This window comes from Aspergillus homomorphus (genome assembly GCF_003184865.1).
Source record: "Aspergillus homomorphus CBS 101889 unplaced genomic scaffold BO97scaffold_4, whole genome shotgun sequence".
NCBI lineage: Eukaryota > Fungi > Ascomycota > Eurotiomycetes > Eurotiales > Aspergillaceae > Aspergillus > Aspergillus homomorphus.
The window spans coordinates 797189-811161 of NW_020291890.1; the positions used below are offsets into that span (position 1 = coordinate 797189).

At 52.8% G+C, this 13973-nt stretch overlaps 5 protein-coding genes across 5 annotated transcripts; 3 read left to right on the plus strand and 2 right to left on the minus strand.

Annotated features, from left to right (window-relative positions):
• Positions 1-560: 560 nt before the first annotated feature.
• BO97DRAFT_475578 (DUF4246 domain-containing protein) lies at positions 561-2866 on the minus strand (the record flags this gene model as incomplete). The annotated part of the gene is made up of 2 exons (XM_025700421.1): positions 561-634; positions 799-2866. 2 exons carry the CDS (start codon positions 2864-2866, stop codon positions 561-563), a joined length of 2142 nt encoding a protein of 713 aa, XP_025555160.1.
• Positions 2867-2932: 66 nt separating this feature from the next.
• Positions 2933-3853, plus strand: BO97DRAFT_431747 (Metallo-hydrolase/oxidoreductase; the record flags this gene model as incomplete). The annotated part of the gene is made up of 2 exons (XM_025697502.1): positions 2933-3085; positions 3125-3853. 2 exons carry the CDS (start codon positions 2933-2935, stop codon positions 3851-3853), a joined length of 882 nt encoding a protein of 293 aa, XP_025555161.1.
• Positions 3854-4203: 350 nt separating this feature from the next.
• On the minus strand, positions 4204-8500 carry BO97DRAFT_421249 (uncharacterized protein; the record flags this gene model as incomplete). Its single annotated transcript, XM_025696706.1, has 7 exons — positions 4204-4220; positions 4293-4876; positions 4945-5028; positions 5102-6261; positions 6320-8007; positions 8067-8229; positions 8297-8500. The coding sequence occupies 7 exons, from the start codon at positions 8498-8500 to the stop codon at positions 4204-4206; spliced, it is 3900 nt and encodes a 1299-aa protein (XP_025555162.1).
• Positions 8501-9881: 1381 nt separating this feature from the next.
• On the plus strand, positions 9882-11014 carry BO97DRAFT_403187 (uncharacterized protein). The gene has a single exon (XM_025694678.1). The coding sequence runs from the start codon at positions 9947-9949 to the stop codon at positions 10814-10816; it is 870 nt and encodes a 289-aa protein (XP_025555163.1). The 5' UTR covers positions 9882-9946; the 3' UTR covers positions 10817-11014.
• A 778-nt stretch (positions 11015-11792) lies between these two features.
• Positions 11793-13664, plus strand: BO97DRAFT_336897 (lysophospholipase family protein; the record flags this gene model as incomplete). The annotated part of the gene is made up of 2 exons (XM_025691471.1): positions 11793-12415; positions 12470-13664. The coding sequence occupies 2 exons, from the start codon at positions 11793-11795 to the stop codon at positions 13662-13664; spliced, it is 1818 nt and encodes a 605-aa protein (XP_025555164.1).
• Positions 13665-13973: the final 309 nt, after the last annotated feature.

A 13973-nucleotide genomic window follows, 5' to 3' on the forward strand; every position in this document is an offset into this window, starting at 1 on the left:
CAAGCAACCAAGCAACCAAGCAACCAAGCAACCAAGCAATTAACTAACCAAGCAACTAAGTAACCAAGCAAGCAAGCAACTAAGTAACCAAGCAAGCAAGCAACTAAGTAATCAACCAACCACCAAGCAATTAACCAACCAAGCAAGTAACTAAGTAACTAAGGCAGTGAAGCAGCGAGGCAGCGAGGTAAGTAAGTAAATAAAGTAGTAAGGTAGTAAAATAAGTAAATAAGGCAGTCTACTATCAGGCCTCTAGGCTGATAAGATCTATATAATAAGAGCAGAATATCTTAGGTATCCCGCGGTTATATATATATAGTCGGGAGGGTGGTTTTCTAGATTTTTCTTTCTCTTTCTCTTCTATCTTCAGAATTCTTATTACTATAGAATTTTATCTGTTTCTTGTTTAATTTATATATAGAGATTTATATTTTATAACCAGGGTATATTACTTTACACACGTATCTTATACCTTGGCCACGGTTAATCAGGAGTCACCTAATAGTCAGGATCTAGTTCTTATTTAAGCGGTAAGAACAGCGGTCAAGGGACTTACAACTCTATTTGCCCGATGGCCGCAATCGTCCGCCGTAGCTCGCATAGGCTTTGACGCCCATTTCCAATTCGGAGATAACTACGTAGGGACCCAATAAACTAGTAGATTCGATTCTGTCGCCACTAGACTAACAAGTCTAAGGGAAAATTCTCATTCGAAAATTTGCGGGAAAAAGTTAGGGCTGACAGACAGATGAGATTAAGGTGACTCGTATCCGGCCCCGGCTGTTATTTCCATCACACCTCGGGCTTCCTGTTCATCGTAAGGGAATTCCACCACGATATGGTGGCCCGCGCACGAGTCGATCGCCCACCGCACGCGCTCGTGTTCGAATTGCAGTTTTGTGCGCAGACCTTCAGCCTCGGCAGCGGACATTGGCCAATCCTTGACGTGATCCATCACCGACAACACCAGCTCTGGGGGTAAGCGCTGATCGAGCCGAGCTGCCTGTCGGGCTGCAGCGGCCCACCAGTCATCCTGCTGCGGAGGAACATTCTGTGTTGAACAGATGCGATAATGTGGGTCGACGAGTCGAAGCTTGATTAGGGTTAAATTTCCCGGCTGGCTGGGGTCTACCAAGCGAAAGGGCTCTTGTCTTGATTGATAGGTATTGGGCCAGCTGACAAGACGGCCCTCGGGGAGTGGGACCGACCCGAAAGCATGCAGTGCGCGAGGGGGTTTCTCCTTGTACCACTCCCAGTAATCGACATCGAGGACCGTGGCGAGCGCCTCGGGCACCTGATACTCGAGCTCCGCGGCGTGAACCTTGTCCTCGTGCTCGAAGGCTAGGTGGGCTGTGGTAAGATTCTTGCACTTTACCACATACAGGCTGGTGGCTGTAATCCGATTGTTGCGGAGCCTCTCGGTGTGGAAATGACTTTCTCCGGTATAGATGGGATTGTCCGGGGTTAGTTTGATGTGGGCAATTTCCACTACAACTTGGAGACCCTTCTCTCGGAATTGCCTCTCCAACTGCACGGGTCTGTGGTCGTGGTGCAGCGGATCCGGGGTTTTGCTGATTCGCTGCGCGTGAATTGTATGTCCCGTAGATTGCCCCTGCTTCCACTGCTCATATGAGAACGAGACACCGGGCTCAGGGTGGTTGAACCAGGCTCGACGGATGCGTTTGAATCTAGCGACTAAATGTACGTGGTTGGGCATGTCCCATTCCTCGGGCGTGAGTAGGTCCGTTAAATTAGCCGGCTTGTCGGGCAAGGGCTGCGCCTGCTTCCATTTCAGTGGCTCAGGGCCTTGGATGTACTCACGCGCTGTGTCGCGCAGGGCCTCCCACTCCTTGTAGGTGTCGCATTGTCTCTGCCAGTGAGGCCAGGGACGAAGGACATTGAAGAGTCTATGCTCTTCTTGAAAGTCGTGAATCTCGCATCCATATGTCAGGATGCGTGGTGGGCGACAGCCACAGGTATTGCCGTAGAATAAGATTTCATTCCACGAAGGAACGGAGCTTGCTATTAGGCGCTCCAGATGCCGATACAGGTTCTGGTGCTTGCCCGGGTGAAGGTTATTGACGTACGAAGTGATCCGAAGATTCAGGGTGTCAGCATCATCGATGAACTGTACCTCGCAGGGAAGCCACTGGAAGCGATGCGACCAGCAGCTCTCCGGTCCTCCTTGACCAGGCCTGCGTTCTAAGCGACGGGGCCGATGTCGGAGAAAATCCAGGGGATGAGGAGGTAGCGCTCCACTTGGTGGTTCTCCGGTCGATTCCCAGAGATTGTGGAGGGAGGCCCGTCCCCCATGAATCAGGACTCGAGACTGGTCGTAGACGAGGGGATACAACGACGGATCCACCACGCGATAATAGTGTCTGGGCTGCGGGTGTGGGACCAGTCGCTTGATCTCCTCTTGGACCCCTTCTTTCAGGGACTCGTTCTGGGACTCGAGCAGCACATCGGCTTGACACACAGCCGAGGAACTGTCAAAGACCAGGAGACGGCTCGTTTCCCGCCACTTTTCGGCTTTATCGCGCAGTTCCGCCAGGCACCAGGCCCATGTGGTGGCGCTGATCAGGTGACCGTCCAGTCCTTCTCCTTCTTCTGTGGCGTCGCGATACCATTGCGTGAGCTGGGCCTCATCCGAATCCAAGACGGCACAATCCCAACCACTGTGCTCTGTGATCCGTTGCATGAGACGGAGCATGGCCATTTCCCGCTTGGTCAGCCGTGGTGTGTGGCGATAGTCCAGCAGCCCATGCGCAAAGCGGGCCTCTGGTGGGAGTTGAAAGTCCAACGGGATGGAGCCGAACCCGGGCACCTCAAGCGGACCATCCCCGCTGTTGGTCAGATTTGCCATGGTTGGAGACATCCTGGATAGGGAGTAGGTGGTTTGCAGTGCGTTGTGGTCTTGGCGGCAGGAGATATGAGCTTTCGTGTACCACTAAAACGGTGTGACAATGGGTTTATCCCTACATATATTAAATACTTATTCACTAGTGGACCCCAACCCGACAAGCCGGCACCTGGTCCCCAATCTCCTGCACCTTGCACCTTAATCTACACAACCAAAGACGCAGTACTAGTCGATACGCCCCTCACAATCCAATAAACCGAGGATCTCGTGAAATGGATCCACAAGATTGCCCTGGGTCGCAAACTAACGCACATCTACATCACACACGGCCACGGGGACCACTTCTTCGGCATCCCCGTCATCCACACCCACTTTCCAGAGGTCAAAGCTGTAACCACCACCCGCGTGCTCGAACACATGAAACAACAGGCTGAGCCGTCGGTTTACGCGGCCACATGGGAAGCGCGTTTCCCCGGCCAGGCCTACACCCCGCAGCTGAGCGTGCTCGCTTCTCCGCTGCCGCCGGAGAGTCACCGGTTTATGTTGGAGTATCGCTACGTTCTGCAGGCGGTCGAGTGTGGGCACTCGGATGCCTATGATTTGACGGTCCTGTGGGTTCCAGACCTGAAGCTGGCGGTTTGTGGGGATGTGGTGTATGGGCAGGTGCACCAGATGCCGTTGGAGGCTAACACTAGGGCGAAACGGGAGGGCTGGATACTTGCGGTGGAGGTGGTCGAGGCGTTGGGCCCTGTGTATGTGGTTCCTGGTCATAAATTGCCGGAAGATATGGATGGGGTTTGGCATCTTGCTGTGACGAAGAGGTATCTTGTAGATTTTGGGAGGATCGCGGCTGGTAACCCTGAAAATCCTAACGAGGTGTTCGCGCGGATGATGGAGTTGTATCCGGAAAGATTCAATCCTGGGGCTCTCAGGCTGGGCGCTGTTGGGTTGTTCCAGGTCTCCGAGAGAGTATCAGCTCTAGGGTGGTGAAGCACCTCTCGGTGGTGGTGCTCATGGACGGAGGCGCAGAGGTATGGTTTGAGGGAATGGATGAGTCCTGTATTGACGTGTCAAGTATTTCTATGGCTGTTGTCCCTCAATGACCCATACACTCTTTGGTATACGTGCATTGCTGCCGAACTGGATCCCTAGGCTTGTAAGCCCAAGCCATTGGTACTCACGAGTCTCTCAACTTCTTCCATAATTCAATCTAGTTCATTAAAATCAACAATCTTCTTATCCCGTATTGTTTTGCAACCCCCCCCCTTTCAGTTGGCCCATTAGCCGGTAAATCCAATGCAAGCCCATGCATATACAGACCATATCTACCAGTCAGTCATCTATTCCCACCGAGAGACTGCACAGTATATCAGCTTAACCTCATACACCAACTAAGAACCCTCCTCCCGCGCATGTTCCCAAAGCTTACAAAACCAACCTCCCTGACACTCTCTCAGCACCCGCGGATCCCCCCATTCCACCAACCGACCACCCTCCAACACCGCAACGCGATCATACGCACCCGCCGTGTGCAGCCGATGCGTGACCGCCAAAACCGTATGCTGCGGTCCGAACCGCTCCGCCAGGAAGCGCATCATGACCGCCTCCGTGCCCGGATCGAAGCTACTCGAGCTCTCGTCCAGAAGCAGAATGCGTCGATCCCCGTTCGTCAGATAGCTGCGTCCCACGCACAGTAGCTGCTTCTGGCCTTGACTTAGCGATGCGGTATCTATATCGCTGTCTAGTCCGCCTGCTTTCGCTGCTACTGTCTCCCAGAGGTTTAGGGATTGGAGGACGTCGCGGAGTTCGGTGTCTGAGTGCGTGCAGGACGGATCTAGGTTGTTGCGGATGCTGCCGGGGAGAAGTACTGGGGACTGCGGGATGGTGTTGCAGAGGGAGCGAACTGTCGTGGAGGAGAGGGTGTTGATGTCGACCCCGTCGATTAGGATCGTGCCTTGTTCGTGGTCGAGGGGGAGCATTTTAAGCAGGGCGAGGAGGAGTGAGGATTTCCCGCTACGGTTTCGTCAGTTTTCCTGCGGATTAGAGATTGCGGCTTTATGGTTTTACTGGATATAGCGTACCTGCCGGATCGCCCGCAGATGCCTACTTTCATACCTGGTTCCACCGAGAACGAGATATGATCCAGAGCGAGTCTTGACATGGGTCTGTGTGGGTGTCAGCCCCTGTTAAGAGCACTTCGTATAGAAATTGGTTAGGCGCTGGGCCAGGGTTCTGTACCTGTAAGACGCGGTGACGTTTCTAAAGTCGATCCGTCCGGAGCCTAGGGAAGGCGAATGAAGCTGCGGATCGTCGAAGTGTCTCGCGGGATCGTCCTCCGGTTTCACGTCTGTCGTGAAAGACTTGATTCGTCCGACGGCCCCGAGTGAGGTTTCGAGAGTGGTATACGCCGTGACGAGTAGGCTCAATGTCTGGGCGAAATTGATGACGTTGATCAGGGCGGTGCCGATAGCGTTCCCAGATGTGATACCCTTGATTTGTGTCCCAAATGCCACGAGGACGACTGCCACTACCACGACTAAGAGGGACAGCACGAAAGTCAGCCAGCGTTGAATACAGTACAGAGCGTAGAAGGGACGCTGGGATTCGTCAAGTAAGCTGATATTCTCCTTTCGGAAGCGATCCTCCCATCCATGCGCCCGGATGGTGAGAAGGCCGCTGTATGTATCCAACAGCTGGCTGAATAAGGGGGCTTTGGCTCCTAGGTCGAGATAGCGGACCTGCCGAGACGTTCGCAGGTAGAGCTTCTGGATCAAGTAGGTCGCCAGAATCACCCCGGGCAAGAATGCTGCGATGTATCGCACCCCGGTGCAAATAAGGATCGCCTGGCCAAGGCACGTGAAACAGTCCAGAAAGAACTCAACTGCGGCGGAGGGAAGGTCAACGTCAACCAGGGTGATATCCTGGCTGAATCGATTGAGGGTGGTTCCGACATCGGTGGCTGCATGGAAGCTGTAGGGGGCCTCAATCGCCGTTTGTAGAAGTGCCGAGTGAAGCCACTGAGCCGATCGCGGGACGATCACCTGGAACATGAAGAAGAGAACGGCCCCGTACAGTAGCATAGCACTGACCATGATCCCCAGGTAGGATCCGCCGTATGCGGCATGAATATGACTGTTTCGACTCGGATCCTTCTCGGCCGCATCCACCCAGAACCCTGCCCAGACTTGCCCGAAACGAGTACAAAACACATAAAGACAGTTCAACAGCAGATAGACAAGCAGATTACGTGTACCGACACTCTTCAAATAATACTTATAGATAGAAAAGTCCCCCTTTTGTCGCGCCATGTCAGTCGCCAGGGGCTCGGATGTACTCGGGTAAGAGCTGTGTGCTGCTTTCCGACGTTTGTTGAACTGTGCTGCCCCGTCTCTCCTCTCCTGGATTACCTTGAGGATTAGCTAGAGAGGGACTGTCGCTCTCGAATCCCACGCTGACAGGCTTCTCCACCCGAATGGAGCCATTTTTCTCGACGATGAGAACCGAATCTGCGTAGTTCACGTAACGCGTGTTGTGAGTGGTCAAGACGACAGTACATCCAAGCTCCCGCAAAAGCCCACTCGGGCCGAGAAGGCGTTCGTGGATCAAAGCCTGAGATGTGGTATCGAGGCCACTGAAGGAGTCATCCAGGAGAAGTAATGTCTCGCGTGCGTAGATTGCCCGCGCAACAGCGACCCGCTGGCTCTGGCCACCGGAAAGACGGACTGCTTTGGATCCTAACCGGGTCTGATCCCCATACTGAAGCTTTGCCACTTCTGAATCCAAGCAAGTGGCATGCAGCACCTTGTGGTAAAAGCCAGCGTCGAAGGTACGTCCACCGAGGATATTGTCGCGTAAGGACATGTCTTGAAGCCACACATCTTGACCACAATAGGCTATGGCTGAATCTGAGATAATAACCGACCCTTTCAGGCATTTGACCTCGCCCATTACTGCCTTGAGAAGTGTTGTCTTGCCTGATCCCACCGATCCAAGTACCATAGTGATGGAACGAGGGTAGCAGTCCCAGCAGACGTCCTTCAGCACGGCGTTTCCGGCTTGATGGTACCCGAAAGAGCCCTCTACAATCGAAAACCAAGGGCTATTCGTCTCTTGGTCTGCAGTCCACTCAGAAAGTTCCATTCCTCCGTTAGGAGAAGACATCGAATCCACCGTGCGAGAAACAACACAATCTTGGGCTTGATGGCAGGGTTTAACATCCCGGTAGTCTTGCTTCTCTTCTAACAATAAATACTTCTGAATCATCGAGAAGCATGCCAAGGAAGCTAGAAAGGTCGGCACCGCATTCAACGCCAGACCTAAGGGGGATGACATTAAGGCAACAATGGTGAGTGTGTAATACACCAAGGAGCTCGTGAGCTGATCAGACCCAGGGTTCATCGTCACGAAAGCGTATATCAAAAGCGTTATGACTGGGGAGAGAAGCGCCGACATGTTCGCGCACATGTTCATGAGGCACTCAATCCTCAGATAGGCCTTCGCCTTAGCAATCTCAGTCGACCGCAACTCCCGGATTGTCTGGCCAAGCAAAGAGGTCATGTCCATCAGTTTGAAACCTCTCATATTGGTCAAGAGAGAGGATGTAAGGCTGACGCGCTTTTGCACTGCACCAAGCCAACGATCCTGCCGTCTCCTCATCATTTTGGCGATCTGGGTGCTTCCTGAGGTAGAGATCAGAGCTAGCGCCACAGGCGCTATGCAGGCGACGCCTAACTTCCGCTCCAGCAGGAAGATCCCAATCCCTACATCAAGAGGGGAAGCCCATATCTCATGCACGTTAACCCAATTGGTTGCAATGCCATCTATATCTGTCGTCATAAGCGTGATGGCCGCTGAATCTGTTATGTTCTCGACATCCACTCTCATAGTCTTGTCGTAGAGGAGCGATATCAGGCCGCCGCGAACCATGGTAATCATCCGAAAATTCTTGTGCTTGTATATGGCATTGCTGAACGCGACTCCCGCATAAATCAGAGCAGTAGCTCCGATTAGCCCATACCCGTAGTTGGGATCCTCTTTTTCATGATTACTGACGTAGCTGATGACGCGGAAGATGAGAAAAGGCTGACACCAGGTGAAGGCACTTTGAAACAGCCTGGGAATGGCCGCAGCCACAGAGTTCGTAGCTGAACGGCGTCAAAAAGCAGGCTGAAAAGCAGGTAGAGACACAAGATCGTCGAGGGACGAGTTGACCGTCGATATTCGAAGACCGAAAGAGTCATCATGATCAGAGCGTCGACGACCGCGAGAGAAGCTGCTGGAATGGACATCCGGCTGTAGGGTGTGGCCGAGGAAGCCCATTCGGCCAGTAATGCTATCTGCAAAGCGGCAAATATTACAAAGGTAAGCTATGAGGCTCGTGAGAGATCAGCAGCGTACTCTCGAGATTACTTCCAGTCCAGGCAGTGGCCTTACCATTCTCCTGTAGATGCGAATGCCATGCGCTGTTTTGACATCCTGCCGCACAAGGTGGGCAAGTCGCCCTGGAGTTACCAAGATCAAGACAGTCGATGGTAGCAAGGAAAGAATACTCTGTTCAAAGAGCAAGGTAAAATCGAAGTTGGACCGACAATCACCCGCTGTTCCGGGTCCAAAGAGGTCCTCATTGCAGCGACTCATTCTCAACGAGGTCGGTGTGGTTGATGGGAGGAGAACTGAAGCGCAGCGAGCGCACTTACTTGCCCGGTTTTCAGCAAGGCTTCATATAGTACTGCCAGGTTTACCACCTCTTTGGCGCTGGCTTATCGATGGCAAGTAACAGGACAGCTTGGAAACTGGCCTTGCCTGGGATACTGCTTCCTAGCGAGTGTGATAGCCGTCGGTCTCCGCGTCAGCCTTAGACTCGCCTCCGGGAAACGCTTAACGTGATAGGGTCGTTCAGCCATTGGACTCAGGGATCTTGATCCTCCATCAGATTAGTGTAGTTTAATTGATTAAATACGGCGATCGTTACCTAGTGCGGCGTCCTTCTTTTGTTCGGATGAGCTGCCGGGGAGCGCCCAAGGGAACAAGTGCACCAGCGCAAACACAGTCAGCCCCTAAAAACAAGATCTGTAATAAAGCTAATGCATGTCAAAGTGCTACTCCGCTCCTGCCAGAATATACTTGATAGCCCTCATAGTACCTACAGTCTGCTGACTTTAATGCCTTCGGTACAGAAAGTAAAACGGCAATGTTCAACTTACATAGAGCTTCCTGCCTCCGGACTAAGGAACCCATGCAAAATCAACCGAGTACAAGAGGCATCGGCCTTCTTGAAGGCATGGAGAGGCCGTTGAGCATTGCTTAGGAGGTATCATCTTTTCTTCATTTGTTTCTGCAACTACCGGTGCTAAGTGGTTGCGTCGCCTTCAACAGCAATTCTTGTGATTTCATAGAGTATATCGGTTGAGCGATATTATCACGGTATAGCCCTAAGCTGCCCGGTATTACCGGGGTCATCTTCGATGAGGCATGGAGCTATCTGATCTGCTCCTATTCAGAACCCATATGCCTGGCTCGTTAAAATATCTCAGTGTGGTCTACTACTTCATTTCACTGCTTATGCCAATCCCTATTGACAGTCTGATGGAGTGATCCGAACAAGATAAGTACCAAACCAACTTAAAGCTATATTCCAAGAAATAGCTGTGGCTTTGCACGGATTGGGCTACAGTGAAGTCAGTTCATAATGAAGGCTGAGTGAGATTTTTGCTTGGCGTATCCCCAACAAGCTTACTTGCCGTCACCGCTAATGAGAATCTATACATGTTTGCAGGATCTTCTGCCCTGCTGCTGGCCATTCAGCCAGTGCATCATGAACTTGGGGTCGCGTAAATAAAAACAGCGAACAGCAAGGGGGACATCAGCGACGACTGCTGCAGGCATCCAGTTTGGTAGTGCTTACGAGGCTGAGTCGGGCTCCTAAACAAGGCTAACTCAAGGCTTCCTCGAAGGTGGAGCTTCACGATGACTCTACCTTTCCGCCTCCTTTAATAACTTCTTACTCGCTCGAAAATATATATATCGAGCAAGTAACCCTACATCAGCACCAGACATAACAAAATTATCTAACCCAAACACGTTATGGCTCGACAACCCCCCGCGGAGTTTCTTCCCGCGCAACCCCCAGCCAACGCGCAATGCCACCGCATCGACTTCACGCGCTCCGACCCACCACTGCCTGAATACAAGGACCTCCGCGCGGTCGTCATCGACAACGCGCTCACTAAAGAAGAATGCGACGAGCTCCTCCGCCTCGCCGAGGCCAGCACCGTGCCGCCCCACAAGGACCGCTCCGCCGCGGCCGAACCGACCTGGGAGCGCGCCATGATCAACCTGGGCAACGGCAAGCAGGCGCTCGCGGTCGACACGCGCAACTGCGGCCGCATAATCTACGATGCGCCAGCCCTGGCCGACAAGCTGCTGGCGCGGCTGCGACCTTTCCTGCAGGAGCTGGGCCTCGAGGTAATCGATCGCCAGCCCCGCGTGACAGGCCTGGCCGGTCGCAATGCCGTCTACCGGCTCACGCGGCTCAACGAGCGGCTGCGCTTTCTCAAATACGAGGGCGGCGAGTACTTCCGTCCGCATTGGGATGGGAAATACCGTACCCCCGATGGCGGGGAGACTTCTTACTATACCGTGCATCTGTATTTGAATGGGGAGGGGGAGCAGGATCGCAAGGAGCTGATGCGTGAGATGAAGAGGGTGGAGGAGCAGATGGATAAGGGCGAGGGACAGGGCGCGGTGGTGAATCTCGATCCCAGCGGTCGACTGCTGGGCGGTGCCACCTCGTTCTTGCCTCGGTTCGAGGAGAAAGAGCGCCATCTTCGCGTCTTTCCCCGTACGGGGTCGGTGCTTGTGTTTCAGCAGAATGATCTGCTGCATGGTGGCGATCCGGTCTTACGCGGGGTGAAGTATACCATGCGCACGGATATTATGTATCGCCGGGATTGAGGGGGGGGATATGTTACTTAGATTAGCTGGGTTTGAGGGCCCTGAGCAATGGTTAATGGATGGTAGCGACTTCATTTTGGATATGCGTGTGGGCTGTGCAGGGCCTTTGTCTGGGTATCATCCATGTTTGGGGGAATGTAAGACAAGATGTCATCAGCAGCAGACGAACACGAAGTTATGGGGGGGGGGGATGCCGGGGTTGGCCTGAAGTTTGTGGCAGCGGCATTGCGTCAACCGAAATGTCATTTAATCACTTTCAATCCCTCCACTTCACTCTCCCATCCAGGGTCTTCCCTCATCCGAATGGGATTCGCCAACGAGGCGTCAGAAAGTCTCACGGACAACATGTTGCTGAGTCGCAGTCAAGGAGATTGAGACCAACCTGAAGCAGAATGCGCCTGCCTGATCATGGATCTCCAATGCAGTCAGTGAGTGTGCGTTGTCAGCTGTCTGCCGCTGTCCCAACCACAAACGCCCAATCCTCGACGCTTTTAGACAGCTTTGGCTGAAGAACCATGGCTCAAAGCTCGAGCTCAGCCACAGACTTTCGCTCGGCCGAATATAGCCTTTTTCACCATGCCGCATTCCCGCGTCAGAGACGCCCAATGATCATCCCTGGTTCTCTAGGTTGCCAGCTTGCGAGCTCACCATGATCAATCATCGCTGAATACAAATACTTGGCTTCCCTCAGCCTTGGTCGAGAGCCAAGACCTTCTACCTAACCACAGCGCCAGTCAGTCGAAAAAACATGACCTAGGGTCTTGTGTTGCAGCAAATTCGAGATCATCCGCGCGAGCCTTGCAGCTGTAGACTGCGCAGATTGAAGGTATCAGGCAATATGGAATTGACCCCGATGTTCTTGATTTTGGTGGGCTTGCGATTCGGTATGAGAGTCTTATTCCATTAACGTTCTCATCCGCGACTGATGACTTGTATAGGACTGGCCACTGGCACGGATGCAAACGGGAATCACGTCATGTTACAGCGCGCCCTACCGAATGCCCCCAATGGTTATACCCCCTCCAATGTCAGTTGCTCGGCTAGCCGACCTACAGTACGCGATGCATCGACTCTTTCATCGAACGAGACCTCATGGCTCGAGACTCGTCGAAACAAGACCGAGTCAGCCCTGAAGGATTTTTTCGGTCATGTCACAATCGAGAACTTCGATGCCGCGGATTATATTGATCGAATCTCGGGAAACGCCTCCAACTTACCGAACATCGGCATCGCAGTTTCGGGAGGCGGCTATCGAGCGTTGATGAACGGCGCCGGGGCAATCAAGGCATTCGACAGCCGGACGAATAACTCGACTAGTGAGGGCCAGCTGGGTGGATTGCTGCAGTCTGCGACATACCTGGCTGGCTTGAGCGGCGGCGGTTGGCTAGTGGGCTCGCTTTATATGAACAACTTCAGCACCATTACTGACCTGCAGACGTACGAGGACGGAGCCATTTGGCAATTTCAGAATTCTATTTTTGAAGGCCCAGAAGGGAATGGCATCCAGTTGCTGGACTCTGCATCTTACTACAAGGATATCTACGATGCTGTGCAAGGCAAGTCGCAGGCAGGATTCAACACTTCGATTACAGATTATTGGTGAGTTGTCTTCCCTCTTATGGGATCTGAAAATCGCTGAACCGCACGGGACAGGGGCCGCGCCCTTTCTTATCAGCTCATCAATGGTTCCAACGGAGGCATCGACTATACGTGGTCATCGATCGCCTTGACGGATTCTTTCAAGGAGGCTGAGATGCCGATCCCTATCCTGGTTGCTGATGGTCGGTACCCTGATGAGCTCCTGGTCAGCAGCAATGCCACGGTCTACGAATTCAATCCCTGGGAATTCGGCACCTTTGATCCAACTGTGTACGGTTTTGCTCCTATTGAGTATCTCGGGTCTCGGTTTGTGGCTGGGTCTCTCCCGAGTAATGAGAGCTGCGTCCGGGGGTTTGACAACGCAGGCTTCGTGATGGGAACTTCATCCAGTTTATTCAATCAATTTTTGTTACAGATCAACTCTACGGCTCTGCCAGACTTCTTGAAGTCGGCATTCACAAGTATTTTGGAAGACATTGGGCAGGAGAACTATGATATCGCGCTCTTTACACCAAATCCGTTTTACCACTGGGCGAACGACACCTCGCCGGCTGCTAATGCTACCATGCTTGACCTGGTAGACGGTGGCGAAGATCTCCAAAACATCCCACTCCATCCGCTGATTCAGCCCGAGCGCCATGTCGATGTGATCTTTGCAGTAGACTCGTCGGCCGACACCGACAACAAGTGGCCGAATGGCACCGCGATGGTTGCCACATACGAGCGGAGCTTGAACTCCACCGGAATCGCGAACGGAACTACTTTTCCGGCGGTGCCTGATCAGAATACCTTTGTGAACCTGGGCCTGAATACGCGACCGACCTTCTTCGGATGCGACTCGTCGAACCTCACGGGTCCGGCCCCGTTGGTTGTCTACCTCCCTAACTATCCATATATGTCGTATTCCAATGTTTCCACCTTTAAACCTCAGTATGAGGAGTCGCAGAGAGATGAGATCATACAGAATGGATATGATGTCGCCACGATGGGCAACAACAGCCGTGATGCAGACTGGTCTACGTGTGTTGGGTGCGCGATTCTGAGTCGATCGTTTGAACGCACCAACACCAGCATGCCCGATATCTGTAATCGGTGTTTTGACCGGTATTGTTGGAATGGCACGACCAATACCACCACACCAGAGGAGTATAAGCCCGTGACTGAGTTTGAAAATGTAGGGGCTATTGTGTCGCGTGCTATCTTTCTGAGTGCCTTGGCTGCCACTGTGACTGCGTCGGCTCTGCTATAACTTTCTGGATAATACGTGTCGACGGCTGACTTTGATGGAGATGTGTATGTGAATTGGTTTGGAAAAGTCTAGTACAGTACTCCGTATAATGAAATTGAGGATTGTGTATGAGTATCTGATTATCTATGCCCGTTTGTCTATCTTGAGATCGACGCGGAGTGGCTGCCCTCACGTGCCATGTTGTCAGGGCAACCGGAGCCCGGATTTCCCAAACAAGCAAGGTGGACAACACGCGGGCGGAGAGAAAGAAAGACAGTCTTGTTTAGCTCGAACTCTGACGAAAGAAAGACCCAACTAAGCTTATTCCAC